The sequence below is a fragment of the Chionomys nivalis genome, chromosome 1, assembly GCF_950005125.1.
Source record: "Chionomys nivalis chromosome 1, mChiNiv1.1, whole genome shotgun sequence".
Classification (NCBI taxonomy): Eukaryota; Metazoa; Chordata; class Mammalia; order Rodentia; family Cricetidae; genus Chionomys; species Chionomys nivalis.
In genome coordinates this window covers 122,852,042-122,871,642 of record NC_080086.1, presented here as the reverse complement: position 1 = coordinate 122,871,642, position 19,601 = coordinate 122,852,042, and the positions used below count along the sequence as shown (strand labels likewise).

General features: G+C 41.6%; 1 protein-coding gene across 6 annotated transcripts in view; it reads left to right on the top strand.

Annotated features, from left to right (window-relative positions):
- The first annotated feature begins 7,892 nt into the window (after window positions 1-7,892).
- Eml4 (EMAP like 4) overlaps window positions 7,893-19,601 on the top strand; it is a 122,863-nt gene continuing 111,154 nt past the window's right edge. For all 6 annotated transcript variants that reach the window (XM_057762009.1, XM_057761998.1, XM_057761989.1 and 3 more), the window contains exon 1: window positions 7,893-8,150. In XM_057762009.1, coding sequence (XP_057617992.1) covers window positions 8,126-8,150 — 25 coding nt within the window. In that variant the 5' untranslated portion in view covers window positions 7,893-8,125. The remainder of the gene's footprint in view (window positions 8,151-19,601) is intronic.

Below are 19,601 nucleotides of genomic sequence, written 5' to 3'. Positions count from 1 at the left end.
CATCTGGAAGGCCAGTAAGAGTGGGAAATCCTACATGAAAGATGACACTCAGGTCAACACTGGTACACTCGTTACTAAGTAAGTATTCTTCAAAGCAATCTCTATAGATAGTTTGCGAGCAGGTGAGTGTATGAATTCTTGGGCTCTGTAGCTTACTTCCTGTTCTTGCAGTTTGAGTGGCTTATAGGATAATATACGGTTATTATATGATTAAAACAATACAAAAGTGACCCTCCCTTTATCTCTCTACTACCTTCTCCTTCCCCGGCTTCTATCATTTCCCAGAGTCAGCTACAATGTAACCCCTTAGAGTGAATCTACATCTATTCTTGTTTTCCCCCTCTTGTGATAGTTTTGAGTTATGCCTGGATTGATTGTTTGTTTGCTTGCTTGCTTGCTTACATAGGTCTCATGTAGTCCAGTGTAATTCAGGTTGGTCTTGAACTCCTGATTCTTCTGCCTCTAGTTTCCAAGTGTATGCATGGCTTACAGTCATGCACCACCAAGCCCAGCAATCCCTGACCATTCTTGAGGATTAAAACCTAAAAAACAAAAATATTACCATTTAGGATCTTCTAACACATATCCTGCTTTTGTTAAGTATATTATTTATTTTTATTTTATACACATTGGTGGTTTTGCCTTCATCTATATCTGTGTGAGGGTGTTGGATCCCCTGGAACTAGAGTCACAGATGGTTGTGAGCTGCCATGTTGTGCTGGGAAACAAACCCTGGTCCTCTGGAAGAGCAGTCAGTGCTCTTAACCACTGAGTCATCTCCCCAGCCCCTTGTTAAATATATTGTTAAAACAAAGAATAAGGGTTGGAGAAATGGCTCATCAGTTATTAGCATGTACTGTTCTAGAGGACCGAAGTTTCAGTCCAACACTCACACCAGACAACTCATAATCACCTGTAATTCCGGTTCTAGGGGCTCTGACACCCTCTTCTGGCCTTCATAGGCACCTGTATTTACATGTGCATAAACCTACACATAGACACACATATACATACAACTAAAAAAATTAAAAATCTTTCATCCATATGCTATATATTATTTCTGATTTTGATGAACAAAAGGAATTGAGGCTTTTCTCTATCATTTTTATGCTTGTGTGCACTATAGGCTTATGAAATCTACATAATTATGTGACTATAGAGTTTCATTTTCTTTTTTTTTATAGTTTCAGTTTTTTGAAACAGGTTTTCTTTGTGTAGCCCTGGCTGTCCTGGAGCTAACTCTGTAAACCAGGCTGGCCTTGTCTTCCTGCCTCTGCCTCCTGAGTGCTGGGATTAAAGGTGTGCACCATCACTGCCTGGCTAGGGGTTCATTTTAATATAACATTCAAACAATAAAATTTAAGGGACTGAAAACACAACATTCTTTTACAAAACTTAATTTCTCTTGACACTTAAAAGAGATCTGAGAGAAGCCAGATGGTGGTGGCGCACGCCTTTAATCCCAGCACTTGGGAGGCAGAGGCAGGCGGATCTCTGTGAGTTCTAGGCCAGCCTGGTCTAGTAGAGCTAGTTCCAGGACAGGAACTAAAAGCTACGGAGAAACCGTGTCTTGAAAATCCAAAAAAGAAAGAAAGAAAGAAAGAAAGAAAGAAAGAAAGAAAGAAAGGAAGGAAGGAAGGAAGGAAGGAAGGAAGGAAGGAAGGAAGGAAGGAAGGAAGGAAGAAAGAAAGAAAGAAAGAAAGAAAGAAAGAAAGAAAGAAAGAAAGAAAGAAAGAAAGAAAGAAATCTGAGAGAAAAACAAGCAGATAAATCTTTTGTACTTACTTTGGAAGGTCATCTAACCAGAGGGAGTGAATAAAGGGATCAATAAAGGAGACGTCAGTTTCTTCTCAATCGTGAGGCCAAGGCTTTGAGAATAGATCGAATGTGTCTTCACAGGTACTCTGAAGCCCTTCCCACACTGTTCTCACTTTGACACAGAGGGATGTAACTAGGCTAGAGTCAAGCTTCTGAATTTTAGCCAGGCATGGTGGCACGTGCTTGTGGAGGAGGTAGAAGCGGGGCTATCAGAAGTTCAGTGCCATCCTAATTTACACAGAGGGTTTGTGGTTAGCCTGTATTATCCCAGATGCCCCGTCTAAACAAAGAAAAGAAACAAGTTCTAAATTTTTGTACTTGATATAGCTACATATAACATATGTGTCTTGGTTAGGGTTTCTATTGCTGTGAAGAGACACCAATACCATAGCAACTCTTAAAAAGAAACCATTTAATTGGGGCAGGCTGACAGTTTCAGAGGTTGTCTGTTAACATTGTGACGGGGAGCATGGCAGCGTGCAGGCAGATATGGTGCTGGCAAAGCAGTCAAGAGTCCTACATTTTTCAGGCAGCAGGAAGGAGACTGTAAGGCTAAGCCAAGCTTAAGAAAAATACCTCAAAGCCCGCCCCCGCAGTGACACACTTCCTCCAACAAGGCCACACCTACTCCAACAAAGTCACACCTTCCAATAGTGCCACTCCCTTAGGGGGCCTACCACATATGTGATAGTTGAGTGCATGAAAAACGGTACCTATTTGATTTTGCTGAATTAAATTGTACAGGGGTTTAGCAAGATACTTGAGCTGGTAAAGGTACTTGCTGCCAAACCTGAGGTAAATCCCCAGGACCCACATGGTGGAAGGAAAGAACCACCAATTCTTGCAACTTGTTCTTTGACTGCCATCCATGTGTCATAACATGCTTGCAGGCACACACACACACACACACACACACACACACGTGCACTCTAAATACAGTGTAATAAATTTTTGAATTATACTTTAAGGTCTCTAAGTGAAAATAATCTAACCATAAATTCTTTTTTAAGGTGAATAACCTAAGTGGTTTTCTTGAGAAGTATGTATCCTAAGTATCTCACTTTCTCCCTCAGTGTGGGTTCTTAAAGGTATACTAAAACTTTTCTTAGTAAACTCACTTTGTTAAAAAAAAAAAAAAACTAAAAGAGAGAAAGAAAAAAAGAAAGAAAGAGAAACTTCATTCCAAAAAGATGAAATATCCAAATAGGCATTCAGTAATCAGTAACTGTCTCATTCATTTGGTGCCCTATGTGTGTTTCGTGTTTAATGATAATAACTTGCTGCACATTCATTTGGTTGTTTTTGTTTGCTTTTTTTTTTTTTTTTTGGACAGGCTTTGGAGCCTGCCCTGGAATTCGTTTTGTAGACCAGGCTGGCCTTGAACTCACAGAGATCCGCCTGTCTCTGCCTCCTGAGTGCTGGGATTAAAGGCATGCGCCATCACCACCTAGCTTGCACACTCATTTTGAAAGACTCATATTAACTGTTTTACTTCATTATAGTAACTAGATGGCTTTCAAATTTCCATTGGAGAAATAGAAAACAGATGAATTGATATTGGTTGCTATAAAGCAGCTGGGCATCAGGTGTTAAAATAATGAGCTCGATTGAGTAGTTTTCAGTTCTCCCATGTTTCCTCATTACTTAGTATATATTTGCCACACAGCTATTGAAATATGAACAGGTGGGAAAAACAGGAGAAGTGTAACTGCTTGTGGTATTACAACCGCTACTAGTGCTCCCAGCACACTGGACCCTGTTCTGGAAGCTTTTCCTGGGTCATCATACTGTTTTCTGCAGCCTAGGGCCACAGAAATGTGGCTGTCACACCTGTGAAATCCTGAGGTACAGGGGTTAGATAATTTGTCTAATGTTACTTAGCTTGACTGGAACTGGGAGTAGAATCTGGGCAGTATAATACTATGCTGTGGAGTCTATACGCATATGTTGCTGTTGTTTGTCTGGCTGGCTTTAAGGACAGTATTATCACATAGCTCAGTATGGTTTCAGATTAGCTATAGAGCGATATATAGCTACGATGGTGATACTGACTGAACTCTTGATCTTTCTGCCTCTTCCTACCATATACTGGCAATTACAGGATTATAGTCCTGTACCACTACACACTGTTCAGGTGGTTCTGGGGATGGACTCCAGGGCTGTGTGCAAGTGCTCTAACTGAGCTACATTTCCGTCTCAACCCAAGTCTCCAAATCTGCTTGCTTACCTTCCGTTCTTTCCCCATTCCCTGGTCGAGTCTGCTTTCTCAAGCACTTCTTGCATGTTCTAGAAGCTACCTTCGCAGTGTATAGCCTAGTGGATGAAACTCTGTAGAGTTTCCTAATTCTATGGCCAGTGACTAAGTCTTAGACAATGGCCTGGGGATAAAATGTGATAAAGGACAAAAAAGAACCTTGTAGGGCAATGACACCAGGGACCATGGAGCTCACTGGACAAAGGGATTTCTTGAAAAACAGAGAAATATTCGAAGAAAAGACTCTTTCTCTCCTTTATGCTGTTGGGAATTCTGGTAAATTCAATTTCATATGATTCTTATTAAGAAGAAAATAAAACATATCTACCCCAGAAAGATCTCAGAATTACTGAGGGAAGGTGATTATACCTAAGTTAGTCTATTTGTTTTGTGTGTGTGTATATGTGTATCTATGTGTATATATGGAGGCCAGAGATCCATATTGATTGCCTTTTGTCTCCTTCCACCTTATGAGACAGGGTCTCTCACTGAACTTAGAACATTTACTATTTTGGGTAAACTGACTGACTGGCCCAGTGAAACCCCTGGGATTTGCCTGTCTCTGCTCCTCCAGTACTGGGTTATAGACTCATATTGCCATGTTAGCTTTTCTTTTCTTTTTGTTCAAGACAGGGCTTCTCTGTACAGCCCTGGCTGTTCTGGAATTCACTTTGAAGACCAGGCTGGCCTCGAACTCAGAGATCCACCAGCCTCTTCTAAGAGCTGGAACTGAAGGCATGCACCACTGCTCAGCTGAAGTGCTAGCTTTTTCGATGGATTCTGGAGACTTGAACTCAAGTCCTCAGGTTTACAAGCAAACATTTTACCCTACCAATTGAGCCAGCTCCTCAGCCCTTATTTGTCCTAATTCTGAATATTTGTTTCATTTTTCCTGTCTTAGTTTTTTTTTAAAAAAAAAAAACCTTTGGTTGGACTCACTAGTTAGAATAAATCTGGATTATTTTGGCAAAAATAGCTAACACAGCCAGATTTATCATGAAATTAACAGTGCTTGAACTTCAAGTTTCTTTACCACCTGTCCCCAATTTTCCTGTTTGTTTTGCTTTTGGAGACACAGTTACAGGGTCTATTTAATCCACATTGGCTGCAAAAGTGTAGCTGAAGATGACCCTGAACTTCTGATTTTCCCTGACTCAACCTCCAGGGTGTAGAGATTGCAGATGAAGGTGCCCTGCCCTGCAAGGTGAGTGTGTGAGCAGGTGTATCTTTCCATTACGGTCTTCCCTGTCACTTATTCCACCCAAGCAGGCAGTATTGGAAAAACTGGATATGTGGGACATCCGGTTTTGGAAAGTTGAGTTGGGAATACATCTAAGTTTAAGCTTAGTGATAAATTCCACACAGACCCATAATAGTCATTTGCATTGAATCATTGCTGGCTACTTTTGTTTAGCAATGGATTCTGGGAGTGCTCCCGTGGCCCATGGCACTGACTCACCTGGCATTCTGTCACAGAGTTTCAGGGCTAGAGGTTATAACATGATATGGACACAGGGCTGGCAGCAGAATGTGAGGAGTGTGGGAGAAGCAAGGGTTGCAACACAAAGAAGCAGAAGCTGATCGAGGGGGAAGATCCTTGCAGTCATTTGGTAAGTACATTGTAAGCGGAGAATTTGGTTTTCATTGATGTCAAGCCAAAACAGACATTGTCTTCAGTCAGGAACATACTCAGTTATGCAGCACTGTAGACTTTTACATGCACAATACAGTGTACACTTTTCTTTTTAAAATGTGAACTGTAGGAAATAAAATTAATCAGAATACCTCTAGCAATGCCATATGTAGCCTTACTATAAGTGTAAAGTCATGTTTTATTTCAACTATCAATAGCGTAAAAATTGGTCTACCATGCTAGAAGAAAACCTGAATTGCCTTCCTCTCCTTTTAATTAAGATTTATTTTTAGCCGGGTGGTGGTGCTGCACACCTTTAATCTCAGCACTCGGGAGGCAGAGGCAGGTGGATCTCTGAATTCGAGGCCAGGTCTACAAAGCGAGTTCTAGGAAAGCCAGGAATGTTGCACAAAGAAACTCTGTCTCGAAAAACAAAAACAAACAAGCGAAAGATTTACTTCTAATAATGCCATATTTGTATTTGTGTATGCTTGTGCACGTGTGTGCCGGAGGTCAATCTCAGGCATAAGGTCTCACCTGCTCTGTTTCGTTGGCCTGGAGCTGTCTGTGCAAGCCCCAGGGCTCATTGTCTGCATCTCCCCAGCACCCGGGTCGTGAGTGCTCTCTATCACACCCTTTTGAAAACTGTGGGATCCGGGGTTGGACTCAGGCTCTCATCCCTGCACAAAAAGCACTTTACAGGGTGTGCCAACTCCCAGCCTTGCTGGATCCTAATCACAGCCCTGACTTCCTAATTTGGCTGCTTACTTAGGTTTTTGAGGAAGATTTTGTTTGTTTGTTTTTCCAGAGCTGGAGACCAAACGCAGTGTCTCACACATTCTAAGTGCAATCTGTCTCTGGATCGCGCCCTCGGGCCCTTAACGAAGGTTTTGAAAGAGCATCAAAGCGGAGAAGTAAACTTCAAGGGTGCTTAACAGTCCTTTCCTCCATTAATTCTCAGCCATTTCACCAGGACAGTTGCTGCCTCCGTTTCTTCTCTTCTTGCTTCGGTTTGTAACCCGTAACCTGAAATTCTAACAACAAATACTCTTACTTTTTCCCAACTTAGCTATTTTAAAAGGTATATCCAAGTTAGTCTCTGAACACCTCACAGTTCTTTGTCACTCTCTTCAACCTAGAGGGGACCTAAACTATCCAACTGTCTCTATAAGGAAGGGGACAGGCTGAGAACTGAAGACGAGGAACACAATAGCTCTTGGATTTGCAGATGAATAAAGTGAGGCCTAAATGAGTTAGGTGACTTCATGGATTTGGGTCTGATCTCAGGTTTATTTTTAAAAAAAGTCTGTGATATAATTTCCTGATAGGCTATTCTATGGCTTGCAATACAACCATGGCTTTGCATTCTGATGGAAGGAACAAAAGGAGAGGAAGGAAGCTGGCCTTTTAGAGGTACTTCCCCCAGGCTCCATGACCTTGGGCAGGCTCTCAACCTGGTACATCCTGCCTATCAGATATTTACATTATGATTCGTAACAGTTGCAAAATTAGTTATGAAGTAGCAGCGAAAATAATTTTATGGTTGGGGTCACCACAACACGGGGAACTGTATTAAAGGGTCACAGCATTAGGAAGGTTGAGAACCACTGAGTAAGATGAACTCTTCACCCAACACTAACATTGCTTACTTGTTCTGTGTCCTGGGACCTATGGCTGTGGCACTGCTGGACCCAAGCTGGCCAAGAAGTCTTGTCTCTATTTTTATTATTTCTCACCTGACTAAAGGAGAGGGGAACCCCAGGAAGGGGGAATCCCTTCTCTCACTTGTTTGTCTCTTTATCGTCCTTGGGGGATTACCTCCCTACAAGAGAACTCCAGATCTGGAATTGACGGGGTCCCCAGAGGGGAGAGAATCCCACCACGCACTTGAATTTCCCAAACAGCAGGATGCCCTTGAGCCCCACTCACTCAGCCCCAGCTTTGGGTTGGAGGGACCCTGGCCGCGAACCGGGAACAGAACGCAAGCGCAGCCAATAGCCTCTCAGCGGCAGGAACCTCGCCGGCTGCAGAGGCCCGGCAAAGAAAGGGGCGTGTCGCGATAAGCCCCGCCTCGATCCGTCACGTGGGGGGCGGGATCGGAAGCGTGACGGCGTGCGCGGAGGCGGGGCCGTGGCTGCGCGCGGGCGCGGGGGCGGGGCGCGGCACTCACTGCTGCGGCTTGGGAGAGAGAGAGGAGAGAGGCCGGGAAGGCGGCGGGTTGTGCGGCTCTCAACCTGATTGACCGAGCAATCGACCCCCCGGGCTGACGGACTGACGGGCGGACGGCAGAGGCGGGAGTCAGGAGCCGCGTCTGGCGACGCTGAGGACGAGCGCGTCAGGCTCCGCGGCCGCCACTCGGTCAGCGTGCTGAATGAAGCGCCCGCCCCGCTGAGCCCCGAGCCCGGCGCGTTCCCCGCAAGATGGACGGTTTCGCCGGCAGCCTCGGTGAGTCCGGCAGCGGGCTCGCGCCCCTCGTGCGTAACCCGGGACCCCGGCTTCCTGCGTGCGCGCCACGGGCCCTGCTCCTCGGCTGTCCCTCCGGGTGGCCGCCGCTTCCCGCACATGGTCCCCGCGAGGCTGCAGCCCCGCCGCCGCCGCCACCTCCGGGACGGGCGGCCCCTCCCCCATGCAGCCCTCGCCTCCAGACCCTCCTTTCTTCCCAGAGCCCCCTTCAGTGCGGGGGCCCTTCTTCCCCTAGGCGACCCCCAGCAACTGCTACGTCCCTCCCGGCACACTTAACACCGTCCTCCGACCCCGATTAAAGTCGGAGCACCCCTTCATCAAATACAGGGGTCTGTCTTTCTACTTACGGAGTTCTAGGAGGACTGGGGCAGCCTTTCCGCAGAGTAGGGACCCCTCAATCCCACTTCTGAATTGGAGGCACCCCTCGTCAGTCTTTATATTTGGAAATTTATTAAGTAACTGATAACTTCCCTCCACTTCTCTGAACATTTTGTAGTTGTGGAGAGAGAGCACCTCATTTACTCAATACAGGAAAGGAAGAGGTGCATCTGTGTTGGGGTACCCTCTTTAAGAGTGAAAGCAGAAGTATGCGTTCTCCATTGCATGCTGGAGAGAAGTAATCCTGCCCAATGAATCCATAAGAAAGGGGGCCTCGATCGGGAAAGAAAGGATTCTCCATTTTTGGAATATGCTGTCTTTGTGGAATGGAGAGAAAGAGAATAGATTATTCGGTAGGCTGAAGTGTCTTCTTAGTGTTCCTTTAGCCAGAATACAGGTGGTAAATTTTGTGACTGGTCTGAGGAACAGAAGATCTCTAGGGTAGCCAGTACCTGTGTCTGGAATTACGATCCTTTGAGGCCACTGGAATCCAGTTACTGTAAAGATTGAACTCTTAAGTGTTATGATGAGAGAAACGATTCTGCTCTGGCAGATACTGCAGTTATGTGATACCCGCTGCTGGATTTGATTTTATTTTAAATATTTTATGTGGTGGTAGCCTGTATTCAGATACTTTTCTTTTCCATTTCTTGATAATAAATCTCTAGTTAGTTAATGTTCATGGATCAGTAAACCATCTGGCTCTAAGCCATATTTTAATCTGCCCACACAAGGTTGGGATTAATGGATTATGAAAGTAGAATAAAAAGCAAGTAGAAGAGCATCAGGTTCTTGCAGTTGTTAAATACAGTCACAATTTTGGTCTTGATTTTCTTGAGAAAAAAAAAATCATTGTTATTACACTGCTTTGAGAATGGAAATCCGAAAATAGGAGCAACTCATTGTGGCTCCTTTCTCCCCAAAGACACCTGTTGTCCATTATCTAACCTTTGATGTCTTACAATTCCTACATAGTGAAGTTATTTCATTCTTGGGCTCCTTTTAAGAGGGGCATTAACTTTTCACTGGTTCTTTTTTAGTTTCGTGCCTGGGTTCATTCTCCGGTTCATATTGGCTGGAACACTGGCCACACCCACTAACGCGCCGATTATGCACTTGGCAAAAACGAATGAGTATCTTTGGGGGGCTTTGATAATCTCTGTATGTAATGGAGTCTTTACCCATTTATGCCTTTCTTGTTGGTTCTGATGAATCCTGGAAGCCTGCGTTTTTTGAAAGTCTTTTCAGCAGCTGGAGCACTTAAATTAATTTTGAAAATATATGCTTTGTTAAAACATCTTCATCCCGTAATTAATCCAGGAGAGGCAGCAGAAAGGAGAGTTACAATAGGGAAAACAAATACTGTTTTTATGGCGTATTAATGATACGCAGTGTTGGGCTTTAAAAATTCATTTCATGCCATCTTTTGTGATCCCAGTATTGGATTAAAAGAAAATTACTCTGATTGATTTGATGCCATCTTTTGGGTGGTACAATTGATGAGACTTTCCTTGTCTTTAGATTTGGTGTTGTCCAGGTGGGGTGTCGGGAGAGACATGCCTGTGTCAACTGAAGGAAGGAAACAGTTCTTGTCTATATTTTAGAGTTGCCCCGGAAGAAGAAACTTCTTAGCAGGAACTGTGCTTTTTCTTTCTGTCCCCTTTTAAGAATCAGACTAGGCCCCATCTTAATTGAAACCTTAAAGGGTTGGGTGTGGGGGAGGGGAACTGGTATATTTTACTAGTACCCTTTAAGCAGAGCTCTGCTCAGCTCTTGCCAAATTTCTTGTTTCTGTTCCCCGCATGCAGTTCATTAGCCTGGAGCTTAGAGTTACATTGATCTTTATTTTATCATCAAGAGAGCCATTAATATAAAAGAAAGCAGTTATGTTTAAAAACTTCTTTTTCAACTGAAGAATTCAAAACATGTGAAATTCTTCTGGGGTAGCAGACGCTGAAAGCATTCTTTTCTCAAGGAAGTGGATGCCTCTGTCTAGATGGGGTCTTGGAAAATTGTGAGAAGACCACATTTTTATAAGCATAAAAATTCAGTGTTTTATCAGCAGAATGGTTCTCTAAAAGCTGAATCGAAGGGAATCTGGTCGCGAATCATCTTGTAAATCGGAAAGATTTTAAGTTGAAGCCGTGCCTTGGAAGGAGTGTTTGGGTAGGAACACACTGCTGTGCACGTTTTTGCTAGACACCTGTGTGGTGCTTTGGGACACCAGAGGTAGGAATATTAGATGACTGGCCATTTTGATGCCACGCTCAAGTTATGCATTTCTTGTATTACCCTAGTTTTATGTAAAAGCAACTGGAGGATCTGTTTACTCTGCAGCTAATGAATTTCAGGTAGTTTGCTGGCAGGTGCTTGGAATTTCTCCTGGGTACAATATCTTTCAGTACATACATTAGGATCACTGGAAAAGGCAGCACTTGGGAAACGGGTTTTTTTTGTTTGTTTGTTTGGTTTTTTTTTTGGTTTTTCGAGACAGGGTTTCTCTGTGGTTTTGGAGCCTGTCCTGGAACTAGCTCTTGTAGACCAGGATGGTCTCGAACTCACAGAGATCCGCCTGCCTCTGCCTCCCAAGTGCTGGGATTAAAGGCGTGCGCCACCACCACCCGGCTATTTAAGTTTTTAAGTCAGTTTTTGTTTTGTTTTTTTGGGTCTTTACTTAGCCCAGGCTGGCTTGAACTGATGGTTGTTCTGATGTCAGCATCAGCTAGATTACACACCCTGGGATATTAGTTTTTCGTAATAAAAGTTTTAATTTAATTTTAATATGTTTATCTTGGGATTCGCCTAAAGGTGAATGTTTGCATTTTAAAGAAAGTATAAACATAACGATGCCAGTTTGCCATATAAAATTCAAATTGTAATACAAGAAGGTTATGTGAGAATTGCATTTTCTCATGTATCTCAGGCTGGCCTCAAAGTCACTGTAGCATTGATTCTCCTGTGCCTGCCTACTGAGCATGTGTCACTACATTTAATTTATAGGGTGCTCCTTGGTTTATGGAGTAATAAGGGTGCCCACGGATTTATAAATGGTAGGCAAGCACTCTACCGACTGAACTACATCCTCAGCTCAAATCTTGCTTTTTTAAAAGAACAGTACAGGATTTCATTTTTGTATTTTTGAGCAGGTTCTTACATAGTGCTGATTGACCTTGAATTTACTCCATAGCTGAGACTGGCCTTGAATGGTTGACCCCTGTCTCTTCCTTCAGAGTCTGGGTCTGTGGGGGTGCTCCACTACAGCAAGCTCTTTATTAACTTTTTAATTTATTTGTGAAGCAAGGCATTCTATGTTGTCTTGGCTGGCCTTGAACTCTTGAGCTCATGCCACCCTTCTGCCCCAGCTTCTCCAGTAGCTACGATTACTGGCACATGCCACAATGCCTGGCAGATTTTCAAATATTAAGCTAGCTTTGAACATCCTTTCAATATTCAGTAAGTCATTTTTTTCATTTAATCATTTGAGATTTTTTTCCTAAATAACTTTTAATTTCTTATTGGTTGTCTTGAAGAGCAAAGATAGCCTTAATTGGTGACCGGGGAAGCGGTTCAGTAGAAAAAGTGCTTGCTGGACGTGAGTTTAGATTCTCAGCACCCATCTGAATGCTGGATGGGTGGCTCAGTGAATTTATAATTCCACCATCCAAACCATTGACTTCTGGTTTTAGTGGAGAGACCCATGAATAAGGAAGATTCCTGATGCAGCTGGGCGCTGGTGGCACACACTTTAGTCCCAGCACTCTGGAGGCAGAGGCAGTTTCAAGGCCAGCCTGGTCTACAGTGTGAGTTCCAGAACAGCCAGGGCAACACAGAGAAACCCTATCTCAAAAAACAAAAAGATTCCTGATGCCAGACAGTATCAGGCAATCATATGCACCTACACACACTTGTACACATGCATACGCCGCATACTCTAACACATGCGAAAAGAACATAGTTATATATAACATGATGTGAATACTAACTCTTAAATGTAGTTACAGTATCTACAGCATGAGTTAGCTAGAACATTGTTGAATGTGTGGATGAATGCCATAGGTGGACCAGCTCTATGCTTTTTTTTTTTTTTTCTTTTTTTGGTTTTTGAAGACAGGGTTTCTTTGTAGCTTTGGAGCCTGTCCTGGAACTTGTTCTGTAGACCAGGCTGGCCTCAAACTCACAGAGATCCTCCTTGCCTCTGCCTTCCAAATGATGAGATTAAAGGCATGCACCATCACTGCCTGGCATATACTTTTTATCCTTAAAGAAAGGACACAAAAAAGACATGTTTTTGTCCTTCAGAAGCTTTCTGCCGATTTTAAGTAGGCATCTAGAGATGTTTTCTACTAAGCGTAAGTAAAATACCAGAAATGGAATCAAAGGAGGGAAGCACCATTTAAAATGCTGTTCTGTGTATCAAAACGAGTGATTTCTGAGAGCGAACATCTGGAGATTGCTAGATATCTATAAAGTCTGGCTTTTTAAAATCATGAAAGAATGTGTTTGGCAGTCCAAATTCCAGGGATTTATATGACTAGGTTGTTATCTGTCTTATGTTTAAATCTAAATTAGTTACAGAAAACCTGTTTTGTATATGAGAGCTCATTTCTGTATTATGTAAAACGTCACTATTTGTTCATAGGAAATTTGAAAGCATTTTGATATTTAAATAAATGGGTCATAAGACCTTTTAAAAGTTCAAGGAAATAGCCCAGCAGTTATTGTGTCAGTGTGGAAAATTGCATGCATGTTGTGGATTTCTGTCTGTGTGTTACCTTTTGTTCTATAGTTCTGGTTGCCTTAGATTAGCATGACACCTTAAGTTTACATAGTGCTTTGTAGTTTACAAAGAACCTTTTCTTGAATTTTATATGTGATCTTAAGAACAGCTTTTATATAAAGTTTCTTTTTTAAAACTATATGAATGTGTACTCTTTTTTTCTTTTGAGAAAGGATTAACTCAAAGAATTTGTGTCCATGTTAAACAGTAAAACAGTGACAAAAATAGAACGATAGATTGTATTTCATATATTCTGTCTGTGTGCAACTGATGTTAACAGGCCAATATATTTGTAGGTCTTCTCCTATGTCCAGAATTTTAATACTGAAAATCATCTGTTTCATTCTCATAATTCTCCTGTTGGCACATAACCATTTAAGAAACAAAAACAAAACAACCACAACAAAACAAACCAACAAAAACTCTGAACTCACTTTATGTGTTCAGTTTCACTATTCTGTTAGTGTCTGCTTTTGAGACAGGGTCTTGCTGTGTAACCTAGAACTGCAGGTCCCTGAACTTAGGTTCTCTCCTCAGCCTTCCTAGTGCGGCTTTATGGGCATGTGTCACCATGTCTGCTCCATTAGTGACTCCTCAGATCTCGGAGATATATCAATATAAAATAAATCTGGAATCTTTCTCTTCTAAATCACCTTTTCAAAATGATTTGACTGTTGAAGTCTCTTAATCGGTTTTTGTAGAATCATTCTGTTAAAGCACTTTACTTTGCTTCTTACTGCCTACTATGCTTGATACTAGGTCCAATCCTCCATTACTATGAAGAAGTAACTGATGAAAACAAAGAGGCTGAATATAATGGCAGACACCTATAATCCCAGCGTCTAGGAGGTGGAAGCAGGTACATCAGGAATTCATGACGAGCCTCAGTTATAGCAAGTTTGAGTTGAGACTAGCCTGGGCTATATGAAACCCGGAAAAGATAATAGGGAAAGGAACTGCAAGTCTTAAACATTTTTAATATGGCAGGGGAAAAGTGGCAAGGAATCAAACAATGTCCTGTGATTTCAAGACTGGATGATAAAATACTTCATGTAAAAATTCATATACATTTATATAATCTATAACTTCAGCATACCATTTGTAAAATGGCCAGTGGCTTAGCATCCTTGTCTATGATTTCAAAAACCACTGCAGAGGCTTGATTGCTATTGAATGTAAAATGCAAATATAGTGTTCTCCTTATCTAAGCACTCATCAACCAAAGGCAAAGTTTGAATTTCAAGTGTTTAACTCAATAGAACTGCCGTTTTAGTCTATTTTATTTGGCTTTTCAAGATAGGGTTTCCCCTGTGTATCCCTGACTGTCCTGGAGCTTGCTCTGTAAACCAGGATCTCCTTGAATGCAGATCTGCCTGCCTCTGCCTTCCAAGTGCTGGGATTAAAGATGTGTGCTACAATGCCTGGTGCTTGTTACCTTTTCCTATTTCTTAGTTTCCTTTTCTACTACCATAATTCATACACTTCTTGGATTCATACCATACTTGGATTTTATTAAGCTTGATTAAATCTAATAAAAAATTATGGCCCAAGTTCTGGTAATGCTTTGAATTTGCAAATCATTTGCATAACCTATTAATTGATTCTGAAATCAGTTTATTAAGTCAAGACCAACATTTAAAAAGACAAAGGCAGGAAGAAAGATTATAAAATGCCAGTGTTCCACATGATAATGCCCAAAACTTTAAATTTTAATTGTGTGTGTTTGACTTAGACTGCAGTATAAAGTTTCTGTGGGTCATGCTTTGAAGAGGTAGACATTTTTGTGGCTAACCTCTGAGAGAGGAGATAGGAATGCTGACATATATGAAAGTGGGTAAGCTGTTAGAAGTTACAAGGAATAGTGTAACTTGGAAAACTTAAGGATCTGAATGTAGAGAAGGGAGACAAACCTGGTACCTTATAATATAGCTTTATAAATTGATAGGATATATTTACTTTATCAAATGATTCTTTGATTTGTAAGAGGATTTAGATTTATCATCTATCTTAGCTTTTAAAAATGTGTATTAAATTTTCAGTTATGTGTATGTGTCAGGTGGAGTTGGCAATATATGTATGTGAGTGCAGGGGCCTGAGAGTCCAGAAGACAGCATCAGATCTCCTGGAGCTGGAGATACAGGCACTTGTGAGCCGAACTAGGGGCCTCTGCAAGAGTAGAAATGTTTTCAACCTTTGAGCCTTTCTTCAGTTCTTATTTTAGCTTTTTAAGTGGAATTTTCTGTCTTGACTTAATAATTAAATGATTCTAAATAGACTCTATCCACTCCTGATGTTCAACTCAGGTTGATTTTTCTTTATCCTGGAGTCTGTTCCTGGTTGCTTTAGTCTTGTATATTCAAACCATTGAGTATAGTATTCCTAAAGTGGTAACTTTGTACTTAACACCTAAAAAATATGGGCCTATACTCAAAAGTTGAAACCTGTCTAATTTAAATTAATGTTTATTCCCATGATATGATTGTTTTGAGACCATAACAAGAATTGGTTCAGATGGGAATCAGTAACTGACAAACGTAGAGGGGAATTTGATGAAAACAAGATCTCTGCATGGTTTTAAATTTCTCCTTATTGTGTGCTTATTAGAAATAGTAACTGCACATTAACAAAGCCAGATCACACCATGAGTGCATAATCAAAACAAATACTGCCAGTGGACATTGTGTGCCTTAATGGCTTTTTTTTTTGCCTCCACCATGAATGAATAGCCTTAATCTAGTCTTTCACAGTATACACACACACACACACACACACACACACACACACACACACACACCACACTCTTTATAAAGATAATCTTTTGAAGTAATCCAGATTAAAGGAGAACAAAGAAACATTGGACTATCTTAGAGAGAAAAATACAATAAAGAATATTCACTTGATAACGTTAGAGTTTATGTGATAGAAGAGATAAAAATGTTTTATCAGTGTTTAATTTACTAACATTGATAAATATCCTAAAATTATGCATGGAGATGGTTTTATTCTTAAGAAATACACAGTGTAGTTGGTAGGGAGAAAGGACCATGGTGTCTGTAACTTACTTTTGTTTGTGGCAGGGTCTCATGATGTGTCTCAGCCTGAGCTGGAACTCGTTGTATTGTATTGCCCACATGCCGTAGTCCTGTCTCAGCCTCCAAGTGCTGGGAGCAGGTATGCACTACCACACTTACTGTGTATAACTTTTAAATGGTTCATTAAAAATGTCTGTTTTATGGGTAAATATATACACATATGTAAATAGCAAATTAATAAACAGACAATGTTAACAGCGAGTGAATTTGGTAATAGCCATGTGCGGTTTTGTTTGTTTTTTTGTTGCTTCTATTCTTGTAGCTTTTCTGTGACCTTGGCATTTTCCTTTTTCTGTTTTCTTTGTGGCTTTTCGAGACGGGTTTCTCTGCGTCTCTTTGGCTGTCCTGGAACTCACTCTGTAGACCAGGCTGGCCTCAGACTCACAGAGATCCACTTGCCTCTACTTCCCGAGTGCTGGGTTAAAGGCGTGTGCCACCACTGCCCAGCTACCTTGGCATTTTCTAAATCAGAGTTTTAAAAATTGTGTGAACTTTGCACTATATTCTATAATATATAGCATTTAAAAAATATGGAACTCAACTGTCTCGGAAAATTCCAGGGCAAACCCTTGAGATCAAACTGTGGCTGTGAGAAGGCTACATGTGTGTGTCCTGTGGCTTCTCTGTATCCCGAGGCCTCGCTTAGAGAAGCATGCCTCTGGGCTAGAGGCTGCTGTGGTTCAGACTTAGCAGACGAACACTTTATGTTTTGCTCAGCACTTTGGGTATTTCAGAAATTGAGAAGTTGGAAGTTGGAGAGACTGCTCAGCCATTAAGAACATTTGCTACTCTTGCATGGAACCTGGGTTTGATTCCCAGTACTCATACATGGCAGTTCACAGTAGTCTGTAACTCCAGTTTCAGGGTCTCTGACCACTGCAGGCACCAGGCATGGGCATGCATGTGATACACAGACATAAAATACCCACAAACATAAAATAAATATGTATATTTCTAAAAACCAGGACATTTCACTTAACAGTCTTGGTCTTTTTTGCTTTAGCGGAAGAATAGATTGGTTTGCCACTTTATGCATTTCAGATAGTTTACACGTTCAGTAAATGATGCATCAGGCAAAGTGCTCTTGGTACTTCCTTATTCCAGCTTGTCTCATCTCCTTTATTGTGTTTCTTGGACTCTGTAGACAGTTGTGTGCAGGTTTACCTAGCCAGGAGGCGGTGAGGGGGCCTGCTGTCTTCACTGCACTTTGGGCAGTTGAGAACCAAGTTTCTGAGCTGATGCCCACTGCCCTCCTGACATATGTTGTTTTCCTGTAAGCAAGGCTATTACTTGCTTTAGCCATAGTACAACCATCAGTATTGGAGAATTGGTGATCCAGTGTGGAATTGTAGCTGCAGTGTCTCTTTAGCTTCCTTCAGATGCCTTAATCTTTTCATGAGTCATAAACTTCACACTCCAGAATGTTATTTGTAGACTGTCCTAACCTTGATATCTCCCCATTAGATTCAAGTTACATATTTTGGGAAGAAATACCACAAAATGAACCTGTGTTTCTGTCATTGCTTCTTAACAGGTGACATCTCCTATTATTGGTTATTTGATTAAGGTCTTTTACTATAAAATTACTTTTCTCTTTAGTTTGTAGGAAGTATTTTGTAAGCAAGCCTTGAAGGTATAAAAGTTCTTCTCAGCCCTTCATGGTATTGGTTTGTTTTTATCCGTGTGAACTAGAATGCCCTAATTTTTTTTTTTAATTGAAGGGGTTATAATCCATTGCTGTTCTTTGTTTGTTTTGGTTTTTTGAAACAGGGTTTCTTTGTAGCTCTGGAGTCTGTCCTGGAACTAGCTCTGGTATCCTAGGCTGGCCTTGAACTCAGAGATCCTCCTGCCTCTCCCTCTGCTGGGGTTAAAGGTGTGCACTACCTCCGAGGCCCAGCCATTGCTGTTCATTTTGAGGTTCACACTGGCTCCAGTTTGGCCAGTGGGTACTCATGCAAGCTGGATTCCGTTTTCTCTGATATTTTCTTGCTTTCTTAGAATAACATGATCCAGGCTCACCTTGTACTCTTCCTGTTCCAGCCCCGGAACTGGCCATCTTTACAAGGAAACTTCATTCTCTTTGTGGAGAATAGTATTTAGAAGCCATCACTATGTACTGGCTGTACACGTGGCTGTCATTCTTGAAGAGTGGTCAAAACTGGAGTGTGTATGTGGAGCTACAGATGAAATTACATCTGTGTTTGGCTTTTTTTTTTTAATGCATAGGGCTTATTTTGATTTTCTTTACATATTTCTAGCTAATTCTCCAAATTGTGAGGGATTTGGTTTTCAGTTTGCTTAAGCAGTCTCCTGTCTTAACTCCTCACAAGTTCTGGTTCAACTCCTTTGTATAGACTGGCATCTTCATTTCATTTGAGTTCTAGCATGAGAGGGCAGGTGCCTTTTTCATTCACTTTGATTTTGACACCTGCACAGGACTTTGACACCCTCTGCTGGGCCACTCTTGCCTGTCTTCTTTCGGTACCTTTTTTACGCTGCTTTCTCGGGACTTTAGGACTGACAGTTTGTTTTGAGATAGGAATTCATGTACTCAGCTGGTCCTGAATTCATGTTCCTCCCAGGTACTGGAATTACAGGCATGCGTTACCACTCCTGGGTGTTGTAAAGAGAGGGCCCACTTGTTCTTAGCTGCCGGCTAGCTTAGCCCCAAAATAACCACACAGAAACTGTATTAATTAAAACACTGCTTGGCCCATTAGCTCTAGTTTCTTATTGGCTAACTCTTACATCTTAATTTAATCCATTTCTATTAATCTGTGTATATTGCCACATGGCAGTGGCTTACTGGCAAGAGGTCTTACCAACGTCCGTCTCAGGCGGAGGATCCATGGCATCTCTGACTCTGCCCTTCTTCCTCCCAGCATTCAGTTCTGTTTTCCCTGCCTACCTAATTTCTGCCCTATCAAAAGGCCACGGCAGTTTCTTTATTCATTAACCAATGAAGGCAACACATAAACAGTGGGACCTCCTATACCACCTGGGTGTTTTTAAATGTTTTCTTCACTAGCCTGTGTTAATTATACATAATAATGGGTTTCATTATGACATTTACACATATGTACTTAATATGTTTTGATTATATTCATGGATCTTCTCCACTCATTCCACTTTTTATAATGTTTCCCTTCTGTTTTCCTCTTCCCTTCTGTTTTCATATCTTTTTTT